The 12,802-nt window shown below is 42.5% G+C and overlaps 1 protein-coding gene across 1 annotated transcript in view; it reads left to right on the top strand.

The window, feature by feature from the left end:
- LOC142108926 (uncharacterized) overlaps positions 1-12,802 on the top strand; it is a 42,056-nt gene that overhangs the window by 27,132 nt on the left and 2,122 nt on the right. Inside the window, exon 4 of the mRNA XM_075192905.1 lies at positions 2,859-2,948. Coding sequence (XP_075049006.1) covers positions 2,859-2,948 — 90 coding nt within the window. The remainder of the gene's footprint in view (positions 1-2,858; positions 2,949-12,802) is intronic.

Below are 12,802 nucleotides of genomic sequence, written 5' to 3'. Positions count from 1 at the left end.
CAACCTCATATCATACTTTGTTACAAACACGTTAACAGCATGTGTTTGTAGTGGTCTAATTTGACACCAGTGAACAGAGCCCAGTTCTTAAACTTCCAGTAATATACTTGTAAGCCCACCACAAATATCTATCTATTTAGCATTCATTATACATTGTCCTCTTTACATACGTGACGGGGGGGTAGGAGAGTGTGAGCCAGCAGGGCATATTGCACAATATAGTCTGTTATCTAGCAAATACTAACAATAATCACAAAAAATGTAAAGACATCTATTTCAATTCTTTACACACTATGTATTCACTAGCTAAATCAACCATTTTAACGATATCACATGTAAGTCAACTAAGATCTAAAACCATACAATTAACTATGGTACATGTTACAATATAGCAGATAAAAAACACTGGGTCTATTAAACACTGAGTCTGAACACTGTTCATCTCCTATAGTGTATAACTTTACCATTAAAACACTAAAAATAAACAGAGTACATCTTACTCATATTTAAGTCTATTTCCTTATGTTCAAAATGTTACCACTGCCCGTTAGGGCCCATGTTAAATCTTTGCAAGGTCTCCAACCATTCACAATGTTATAAAAACAACTTTATTAAATTAGTATAAAACGTGATAAACCATCATTATAAAAACATATAACAATCCACGTTGTATAGCAAAACAGCACTATTTCTATTAAAAATCTCAGTCCAATTTTATAGTGATCCGGAGGTGCACACTCCGGATCCGAAAGAATGGTACCAAAACATCTAACATGAACAATTTCTTCCAACTATCCAAGAACAGTTTGGTGACGAACAATGCCTTTTCCAGTATGATGGAGGACTTTGCCATAAGGCAAAAGTGATAACTAAGTGGCTCGAGGATCAAAACATCGAAATTTTGGGTCCATGGCCAGGAAACTCTCCAGACCTTAATCCCATTGAGAGCTTGTGGTCAGTCCTTCGGAGGTGGGTGGACAAACAAAAACCCACAAATTATGACAAACTCCAAGTATTGATTAGGCAAGAATGGACGGCCATCAATCAGTATGTGGCCCAGAAGTTGATTGACAGCATGCCAGGGCCAATTGCAGAGGTCTTCAAAAAGAAGGTTCAACACTGCAAAAATTGACTCTTTGCATACATTTAATGTAATTGTCAATAAAAGCCTTTGACACTTATGAAATGCTTGTAATTTTAATTCAGTATACCATAGCAACATCTAACAAAAAGGGAAGGAAAAATAAGTCAACGCTCAATTAATCCCAGATTATATATACTGCAAAACTATTAAAATCTAGTTAAAATCAGATGCACTCACTTCCCGGGTATAGAAGTTTACATCAAGGTGCTTAAAAGACTGCCCTGTGAAGAGAGTGGTCCCTCTGATTTTAACAGATTCAGGTACGGTTTAATATGCTCTACTGTTAAACTTACCTTGCCAAATGTTTGAGCTTGGTAGGCAGTCATAGACACCATTGTTCTGTTATGTTTAAGTTGAAGGAAAGGAAATATTCATTTAATGTTATATGAACTAGTCAGTTTCCATACAAAAATAAGTTTATTGAGGTGTGTTTGTTACAAGGACCACCGACGTTCCTTTCTAGTGGAAGATGGGTTAATAACGGGTTAACAGTTTTTCTCTCATTACGCACGGGGGTTGGGGGTGTGTGAAAAGTGGTAATAGCAGGTAAATCAGATGAGGGGAAAACAAAAGCCAAATGTAAGAAATGATCGCTCAGTAAATTGTTTTCTTGATATTGTTCATTTGCCAAGACAAAAAGGAAGGTGCGTCAAATAAATAAAAAAGGAACAATAGAGGAGGCTTCTTTTATGGCATCTTTGCACTACCCAGTGGTTGGTAGAAAGCAACTTTACTGATAATCAGAAGAGCCTGAAATATTACTTATTTTAAGAGTTCATGTTTTGTTGTATTCTTGCTGCAAAAATTCAAGGTTACTCCCATGTCGCACCTGGGAGTAACCTTACTTTTTTTTTTTTTTTTTAAAGTATGCAAATTAGCTTCTATTTCCTATGGAAATGTGGCCACTTGGGGAGATACCAGAATGTGTGCAGAGTGACTGATGTCTGTGTGTTTGTCTCTGAACATATGATGATAAATTACCAGAATAGAATCCACACAGGATATTCCTTCACTTTCTGAAAACTTTGCACATGCAAACCAAAGTTTTTGTTATTCACACAACAGTTCTAGTTAATTTTTTTCCCACTGACAAAAACTGGGTGGGTCTTGGAAGACAAGGACACCCAGTGGTCCCAGTCTTCATACAAATGCATTTTGCTGGTTGGCCTGCATTTTAATTCAAATAGCATCACATTACAATAATGGTAAATATGGATTATTTGATGTTCTAGGATTGTGGTATGGGAAACCCTAAAATGCTTGGAAATTTATTTTGTGTTATGACTAATATTTTTTAAGGCCAATACTGCTGATGCAGTGTTGGTCAGAAAATAGGTGTAAATGTCTGCAAAAAAACATGAAAAATTAGCGTTTTTCAGCCCATATACAGCTGAGCCATACATATTTCAAGCACCATCTGAGCCTGGTTTAGATATGCCGCCTATCAGGCATATGTGAGTGTGATTTGCATTTGCACAAACACACCTTTACTATACTTGGTCAACTTCTGAACAGCGTTTCCATTCGCTCCTTGTCCCACCTCTCAGAGTTATATCTCAAGTAAAATACACTACGCAAACTAGCATACGTCCCACTTTGCATCAGCCACAAGATTCTTACAGAATTTTGTTTTGTGTATTTTCATGTCTGTATTCTGCATGCATTTTTGTCCTTTTGTGATCACATACCTAGTTCATTGTGTGTTGTTCATCAGACCCATCCATCCAGCACCCGCCATTCTAAAGTTCACAAGATACCAGAACACAGTTATTCCCATCATGCTTCCATCAATACGTCGGAAATGGTAAGAACCAGTGAGTGTTTATAGTTACCCTTCATTGCTGTCTATTTTATAATGCATTACAACACATTGATACTGTGTAACATACCATTTTATGTCGTGCAGCATCCAAAGATTTACACCAATATGACGTCTAATACAATAGGAAACACAGACTTACAGTATTCATCATGATGAACTCAGATTTAGTCACTTAATTATATGCGTGCAGCAAGACTAGTAAATGCATTAGTTGAATTTCTTTAATCTGTTTGTGGCAATCTTTCCTTTCCTTTTATACAAACCAGAGTTCATGCCAAAAATTCAGAATAAGTGTTCAATACAGGATCACCAGTTGGGAGATTTTAAAATAAATAAAAACCCTGAATCATTGGTCAGTAAAGGATTGGTTGCCACAGAATGCACTTTGACCTAGCCATAAATGGGTGATGTCAGATACAGAGTAGCTTGTACCATGCTCCTTAATCCTGGAAATCTTTCCCCTACCCCCCTGTTATCCTACTTTTTTCCCTCTTACCTCTTGATAGTTTCTAATTGCCCCCTTCCGCCGTAGCTGGGAAGGTTCATTACAGACTTCTTCTTATATACACAGGAAAACAGGACTGCAGTAAAATGTTCACAGCATATGTATTTTATTAACATGTAATAGATTTTCAAATCGATTTAAAATTTACACCCTTTCAATAAAAAGATATTTTCCAAAACAAAAACAAGTGTGTTTGTTAAATACACCACAGGATCACAAATATTCTTTAGGTACAATTAATCGAACCAAATCCTTTTACTCTCATGTAAGTTTGGGAATTGAAATCAAGGTTCCTGTCGCTGATCGAAGGACTAACTTGACAAATTGGTTATCCCCATAATAGATATACATTACAAACCAAACCATAATTGAGCACATTCAATTTTTGTAATGTGTATGCTACTATTGCCATAGATCGATAAACTATTTAGGGATCGTGTGTCCAAAATTAATCTTGCTTATCAAAACTAATGCTACCTTTTGGATGAAATCCATCATCAATGTTTGCTTCATGTTCTTTAATAAAATGCTGTCAGCTTGGTTCTTAATTGCAAGTCTCAGTCAAACTTAAATGTCTCCCAATCCTCTCTTGTAATTCCCTGATAGTGTCAATAAAGGTCTTCTGCATTTAAAATTCCTTAGGTAAAAGCAATTTGTTTGGTGCTATATAGAGAACAACTGAACCCCAAAATTAAAATGTTCAGATATGAGCCCCGAAGGTAAAATACATACCTACTTTTTTGCAACCTGTTGCATGGTGAACATATTTAGTGCATATTATTCAACTTATTAATGCTTAGCCTTGGATATATACACATGTACGCGTCTGTGTTCTCCCCAGCACCTATTTCCTGGGTGCTCCACCCTGCTATTTTTACTAGCCACTCGGCTCTTGAAGCCCAACTGAGTCCTATTATAAACCATTGTTTCTCTTACATCCATCTGGGGGACACTCCTTAACCATGGGGGTTGAGTCGGGGGGAGGAGTCTGGCACCCAAAGAGTTAACTTTTTTCAGCTGACAGCATATCACCCCCGCCAATTCCCCACATACCTCAGTTTGAATTGGGTGCCCTTGGAAGAAGGTCGCACCTGAAGAGCTCCAAGAGAGACAGTGAACAGGGTTCACTGGTAGTAGGTTTTATCCTTTTCTTTTGCAGTTTTTTTCTTTTGATAGCAGCGAGAGGTTCCGTGCACAACGGAGCTGACTCGTGCGAGAAGCGCCTGTCGGAGGGGGCGGCCCCGCTGACAGAGAGGGTGAAGCGCTTCTCACAGCGGGAAGCAGTCGGCAAGAGACTCTCCCCGCTGATGCAGGACGGGCGCTGCCATTAGGCAGGAAGCGCCTCTACTGCTGAGGTTCCCCGGAAGCCAGCTGGAGTATACCAAGTTCCTCCTCCCATGGGATGGCAGTGAATTCTTAAGGATGGCGCTCTATTGATAGCGCTAGCGAGTAACACATTCTAACAGGTTTTCCCCTAATATAACAGAAAGGGCAAAACGCTGTTAAAGTAAATAACACAGAAGGAGAGCCAGTGGATGGGGAATGTGTTTGAGGAACACCGCTTCCCCCCCCCTGTTGAGTGAGCACGTGGAAGATCCCTTTTTTGGCGCCAAGCTTCAAAAGTAGGACAGTTGCAGCAGTCATTTGAAGAGAAGTGCACTGTTGACACATATCTTCCCCGCTGAGTATCACTTTTATTTTTCTTCTGTGTGTACATGTGTAGACATGTATATTATAAGACAATGATGTGTTGAGAGAACTGTTGTTTGTGAGAAAACTATAAAGTTCTCCAAGCCTGTCTTATTTAAATCAGAAATACTATGATATGTTAAATAACCTAATCTGTATTTTCTGATAATTTGGAGAAGTGTTTGTGAATTGAAACGTGAGTCAGTTTTTCTTATCTTGGCAGATAAAAGCAAAACAACACATACCAAACATAATGTCTGTTCAAAATGTAATGTTAAATTAACAAGTGAACGGCTGGATCAGGGGGGGCTCTGTGCGGCCTGCACTGTGGCTCCTGTGAAACAGCCTATAGACACCTCCACCATAACGGTAGATCCTCCTGAGTGGGCGGCTGCCTTAACACAGGGAGTTAATACCCTTGTAGCTCTGTTATCTAAACCAGTTGAGATCCCATCTACATCTGTGGCTTATCAGGGTATAACAGTAGGAATGACAGATGAGTCTTTTTCCCCAGGGGTCGGTTTATTTCCCTCCCCAACCCTCCCGGGGGTTTCCCAGATAGGAGAGGTGGGTTGGTCAGCGGTGGCTAAAGGCCTGGACCGGCTTACCCATCTACTGGAGAACCCCAGACACAAGCGTAGTGTTAAGAGACATAGACAAACAGCTAAAGCGCTGTGGTCAGTGTTAGACTCTGAGAGTTCCTCAGAGGAGGAGGGGGAATTGTTGGACGATTCAGATGTGTCCATTATAGAGTCAGAAGGAAACTCTAGGCACCAGGGTATGGACGATCTGGTAAGAGCAGTTCGTCAGACCCTGGGGTTTGCTGAAAGAGAAGACGAAGTCCTTGGACCGTCCCCTCTTTAAGAAGGCTTCTAAGCATGTGGTCAGGTTCCCTCCCTCAGTTGAGTTGAGGGATATTGTAGAGGCCTCTTGGAAGTATCCAGATAAAAGGTTCTCTATGCCAAGGACGTTTGGCGTATTGTATCCCCTTCAGGAGGAGGATATGACCCGCTGGGAACAGGTGGCAAAGGTGGATGCACCTGTGGCGACATTGGTTCGTCAGACTACACTACCTGTACCCGGGTCAGCGACCTTACAGGACGCAACTGACAAGAAATTAGAATCCCTGCTGAAGTCGATCTTCTCGGCCGCCAGTACTAGCCTCAGGCCAGCATTGTCCTCTACCTGGGTAGCTAGAGCCATGGAAGTCTGGGCAGGGCAGTTGGAGTCTGCCTTGCAGGATTCAGATTTACTGCCTCTGGCCATGCAGCTAAGGGAGGCAGCAGGCTATGTATATGAAGCGGCCCATAATTCGGCCTCCATAGCTTCGTCTATTTCAGCTACAGCTGTAGTAGCTAGAAGGGCGTTATGGTTAAGGGCTTGGAATGCGGATTCAGAGTCTAAGAGATCATTAGAATCCATCCCGTATACGGGTGGGATGCTATTTGGTCCAGAATTAGACTCTTGGATTTTACAGGCTTCAGGGGGCAAGAAGACGTCCTTGCCTGTAAATACTCCAAGACCTAGGGCTAGGCCTAGGTTTAGTTCTTTCAGACAGCCTCCTTACGGGGGCGGGTCTGGCAGAGGCCAGACTACCAATCCAGGGGCCGTGGAATCCAGGAGACAGTCCCGTAGGGGAAGGTCATCCTTTGCCCCTGCGGCGCGGAGAGCTTCTTCCGCCAAGCTGCCGGATAGACCAGCAGCATGACTACCACCCACCTCTGGTTACAGAGGGTGGGGTGGGAGGACGGCTGCTTGGGTTTGCCCAGCAGCAGACAGGGTCCTCTATAGACGAGTAGGTCCTGAATATCGTGATAGAATTCATGGGAACAGCTCACCTCAGGTTTTGGAAAAAATTACCTCGCTGGCTTCTGTCAAATCAGAAAGAGCTCAGGGCTGTCGATTTGCTTCTTGTAAACGAAGCTATACAGGCTTAGAATTTCCAGTGAGGGAAAAGGTTTTAGTCACACCCATTCGGGGTGCTAAGGCCAGACGGGTTGTTCAGTCTATGACCGAACTTCTGGAGTCTAAAGGGGTCACAGAGAATCCCTTGTCTAAGAATGACTTTCTTGAGGCTAGTGAGGGACTTGGTACGCAGCAGAATGTTGTCTCCACAGGACAAGTTGTGGTCCTAGATGGAGTGGACAGGCAGGATCCTGTCAGACAAGAGGCTGTCAGTAGCCAGGTCTTTGAAACTGCTGGGAAAGATGGGGACATCTTTCGCGACCTTACCCTGTGCAAGGTTCCACCCCATAAGAGCATTCCCGTGTTCGAGGTACCAGTGGAGGAGGTAGGTCCTCAGCTGATGGTTGCGGGACCAAAACCGAACAGGAGACAGGAAAGTCCCAGAGTTCTGCACAAGAACAAGGGATTCACTGGTAGTGGACGTCCTAGCAAGGCCTTGGGGCTGCAGGTAGAACCTGCCCCACGGGGTCCTGTGGAGAGTTAGTTCGGAGGATCGTCCAGTCTTTCTGGTACTGCCAGTAAGGCTGTGAAGAGATCTGCTGACCCTGGGACAGTTCTTGTGTCACAGACTGAACCAGCTGTATTTAATGGCAGGGCCTTAGAATCCAGTCTGTGGAGAGCGAGAGGTTTCTCGGGGGGTGTAATAGGCACTCTCCTGAATGCCAGGAAGCCAGTTTCAGCCAGAATTTACCACCGTATTTGGCATATATATATAAGGTGGTGTAAGAAGAAGTCTTACAATTCTAAAACCTTTAGTCTGGCTAGATTTCTCGCCTTCTTACAGTGTGGTTTAGAGACGGGGCTTAAACTTGGAACCTTAAAAGTTCAGGTATCTGCTTTGTCAGTGTATTTCCACAGGCGGCTGATGGAGCTTCCGGATGTTAAGACCTTTCTACAGGGAGTGCTTCACATCCAGCCCTACGTGCATCCTGCGGAGCCTTGGGATCTTAATCTGGTCCTTAGGATGTTGCAGGAGCCTCCCTTTAAACCTCTACTCTCAGCAGAGTGGCGGTTCTTGACATGTAAGACAGTCTTCCTACTTGCTATCGCCTCAGCCAGAAGGGTCTCGGAGCTGGGAGCTTTATCCTGCAAGGAACCTTATCTGTTTTTTTATGAGGATAGAGCAGTTTTAAGGACTGTTCCGTCCTTTCTCCCTAAGGTGGTCTCAGGTTTTCATATTAATCAGGATATAGTTGTTCCAGTATTCAGAGAGGAGCCTCAGACTCCTGGAACAAAGACAAATAAATATTTGGACGTAGTGAGGGCATTACGTATATATGTTAAGAGATCTGCAAAGATACATAAGACAGATTGTCTATTTGTATTGTTTGACTCTTCCAAACGGGGATGGCTAGCATCTAAGCAAACTATTGCCAGATGGCTTACCCTGACTATCAGGGAGGCTTATGTCCGTATTAATATCCCAGTGCCGAAGCGTATTGTTGCCCATTCTACCCGTTCGGTTGGGGCATTTTGGGCGGCTCGTAATGGAGCCACGGCGGACCAGCTGTGCAGGGCAGCCACCTGGTCCTCGGTCCATACCTTTACAAAATTCTACCAATTTAATATATTTGCGTCTGGGGACGCCCCCTTTGGCCGTAGTGTTCTACATGCAAGGAGATCAGAGCAGTCCCACCCTTCAGAGGGATTGCTTTTGTAAGTCCCCATGGTTAAGGAGTGTCCCCCAGATAGATATAAGAGAAAATGGGATTTATACTTACGATAAATCTTTTTCTCTGAGTCCATCTGGGGGACACTGCGATCCCCCCCGTCTTTTTCATTGTTTTCTTTTGTCTCCACTCCCCCCTCTGTTGAGTGGTGTGTCTTGGTTGATTGGCCTATCATCCTAAGGGCTTTGGTAATCAAACTGAGGTATGTGGGGAATTGGCGGGGGTGATATGCTGTCAGCTGAAAAAAGTTAACTCTTTGGGTGCCAGACTCCTCCCCAACTCAACCCCCATGGTTAAGGAGTGTCCCCCAGATGGACTCAGAGAAAAAGATTTATCGTAAGTATAAATCCCGTTTTCTCCTATTATAGCAGGCACTATGTGAGCATTGCAGCCAGCAGTGTGTTAGACCATTGACCACCAGTCTGACCAGTACTGGCAGGTGTAACCTCCAACATTTTTCATTATTATTGCAAAGTATTAAAACTGCCCCCACCTAGCTGCTTCTTACTGCCACCCGCCTGGCAACATTTTCTGGGGAGAACACTGTCCCATCAGCCACAACAGTAAAACCACCTGCCTAATATTGTGTAGGTCCCACTCGTGCCACCACAACAACTCTGACTCATCGAGGCATGATGAAGGTGTCCTGTGGTATCTGGCACCAAGACGTTAGCAGCAGATTCTTAAAATCCTGTAAGTTGCGAGGTGGGATCTCCATGGCATGGACATATTGTTCCAGCACATCCCGCAGATGCTCGATTGGTCTGAGATCTGGGGAATTTGGAGGCCAAGTCAATATCTTAAATTCCATGTCATGTTCCTCAAACCATTCCTGAACAATTTTTGCAGTGTAGCAGGATGCATTATCTTTCTGAAAGGTGTCCCTACCATCAGGGAATACCGTTGCCATGAAGGCGTGTACTTGGTCTGCAACAATGTTTAGGTAGATGGTATGTGTCAAAGTAACACGCACATGAGTACCAGGATCAAAGGTTTCTCAGCAGAACATTGCTCAGAGCATCACACTGTCTCCACCGACTTGCATTCTTCCCATAGTGCATCCCGTGCCATCTCTTCCGCAGGTAAACAACGCACACGCACCCGGCCGTCCACATGATGTAAAGAAATGTGATTCATCAGACCAGGTCACCTTCTTTCTTTGCTCCATGGTCCGGTATTGGCGCTCATTTGCCCATTGTAGGTGCTCTTGGTGGTAATCAGGGGTCAGCATACGCACTCCCACTGGTCTGCGGCTATGTAGCTCCATATATAGCAAGCTGCAATGCACTGTGTGTTCTGACACCTTTATATCATTGCCAGCATTAACATTTTTTAAGCAATTTGTGCTACAGTAGCCCTTTTGTAGGATTGGACCAGACGGGCTAGCCTTCGCTCTCCTTGTGCATCAATGAGCCTTGTATGCCCATGATCCTGTAGCTGGGTCACCGGTTGTCCTTCCTTGGACCACTCTTGGTAGGTACTAACCACTGCATACTGGGTACACCCCACAAGATCTGCCATTTTGGAGATGCTCTAACTCAGTTGTCTAACCATCACAATTTGCCGCTTGTCAAAGTCGTTCAGACCCTTACGCTTGCCCATTTTTCATGCTTCCAATACATCAACTTCAAAAACTGACTGTTCACTTGCTGCCTAATATATCCCACCCCTTGACAAGAGCCATTGTAATGTGATAATCAATGTTATTCACTGCACTTGTCAGTGGTTTCAATGTTGTGGCTGATCAGTGTATATACATTTATAGAATACAGAATTCGGTTAGTGATTCAACCAAGTCTTAAAGGTTTTTTTAAAATATCCATATTGGTCAGCAGAATAATGTTTTATCTGTAATTTAGTACACAGGATGGCAAATTAAGAACATTCCAAATTGGATTTTATAAATAGGACGACTCTTAATTCTTAACAATGAAATAGGGTTCTGAATAGTTTTGATATTCTGCAGTTGTAGAATCAATCTTATTTTCTAAGAGCTGGTCTAAAGTTAAATCCCTTCTGAAAGTTAACCTGGGTTTTTCATATTTAAAATTATGCCATTTTGTATGCAAGGCTAATATAACTCTAGAAAAGGCTATGGGGTATATTTGCTGATTCCCAGCTCTTTGAAGACATTTTTTAAAACGGCACTTTTATTAGACAAAGCCCATTGAGTTTTGTTTTTAATGAAATTGCCGTTTGAAGAAAATGCCTTCAATTGGCAGTTCTACGGAACCGCCGCACAGTAAATATACCCATATATGGCTAAAAAAGTTATCTTCATATCCTTCCTACAAGTAGTAATCATTCTAGCACGCAAATGATCTCAGAGTGTGTAGTGCATTTCTTCATCAAAGTTCCCTCAAAACAAAGCTAAACTCCTTTTAAAATATTTTTTAATTGCCATATGCCCTCACTTTTAGTCAATTTACACTTTAAACTAGATTCTGTGCTTATTTATAATGAAGCCATTTTTTTAAAAATGTTTTTACCACGAAGGTTTGAAAAATCTAGCCTAAGTACAGTCTACTTATAATGTACAATTAATAACATACAAACCATTCTTGAGAATATAATTTACAAACGTTCATTCCTCCCTTCCTGTCTTGTGGATCCTGGTATATTGGCTTGCCTATTAAATATTGTGTGTTGGGTGTTTGAATACCCAATGAAGTCCAATTAAATTATTCTGCAGGTTTTACATTGACAAAAAGTCAACTACTGTAGGTTATCATTTGACCTAAATAACCCTTTGGGTTTTTAAAAATGCATATATTTTTTTCAAAAGTGCTTGTGAAGATACCGGGTTTATCTTTCCCAATGCTACCCACTTCACGCTGGCTGGCTACCCGAGGGTGCCTCACTATGCCAGGGAAGTCTACCCAGTACCTTCTAGGATTCGTATAGTCACTCAGGCAAATGCAGTTAGAAAGTAAAACAATACATTTATTGTAATAAAAACAACACTAGAATATTATGTACACACAGTAAATAAATGACAGGCAGGTTTACCACATCATCTGTCCCTTACCCCACTAGCTTAAGGAGCTACAGTCACCTGGCTGTCCAGACTTGACAACCCATGGATCTCGATCAGCTGCATATCTAGACTCTGGTAGAGAATGACAACTCAAAAATCAGATATTGCACCATCCAGGAATCAAAACACAGAATGAACACCACCTCTCTCCCTGGAGTGGCTCCTTATATCTAGGGTCAAATTTCCACAGTGCTTTCCCCTCCCTCTGCAAACCCCCGGGTCTCTCTCTATTTAAACATTGGTAGGCCCTGGATCACGGGGTTGGAGGGGGGAGTGGAGATGAGCTGTGCTACCACAGAAACCCCATGCTGAGGTGCAGACAAAACGTCTGGACTAGTCCTATGGAGAACTATGGATACTAATTGGCTTCCCCCACCTCCAAAGATAGGGTTAACAGTCAGCCCTTCCTAAAATTAACCCCTTACACTATTTTGTGATGTCACAGGGTCCCCAGCTATTCCATGCTTCCTGTAGAGGAAGGAGGGGGGAGAATGAATGCAGCTCCAGCCCCTCACCTGTATCCTGGACACCACCTGATATTTACCCATAATCCACTCGGCTTCACTTTAAGGACAATGAATAACAACCTCACTGCCACATCATCAATATGCAATACACAATATACATATTTACAATGAGCTACAATGTCCCCTCAGCCACATGTAATTAGACACTGCAGTTGTAGTCTGTTGAGCTGGGGAACAAAAGCAAGGGCTATAAAAAGTACTTGCTATAATCCACTTTATATGTGAGAGACGAGAAACAGGATTGTTAGTGTTATCACACTCGTTTCGTCACAGTGCTGTTAGCTTTTAAAACATTATCCCAATAGATTGATTGCCTGTCATTTAGACACCCCTTCCAAGTCATCAAATATCTAACCAATAAGTATTTTTTATATATATTTTTTGTCTTATTACTAATTTGATCCTGCAGGCATCCATTTAAGAACTACAATCTGTAACACACT

Source organism: Mixophyes fleayi, chromosome 12, assembly GCF_038048845.1.
Source record: "Mixophyes fleayi isolate aMixFle1 chromosome 12, aMixFle1.hap1, whole genome shotgun sequence".
Taxonomy (NCBI): domain Eukaryota; kingdom Metazoa; phylum Chordata; class Amphibia; order Anura; family Limnodynastidae; genus Mixophyes; species Mixophyes fleayi.
Note: the sequence above shows the minus strand (reverse complement) of the source record. Positions and strands in the feature narration are given on the sequence as shown.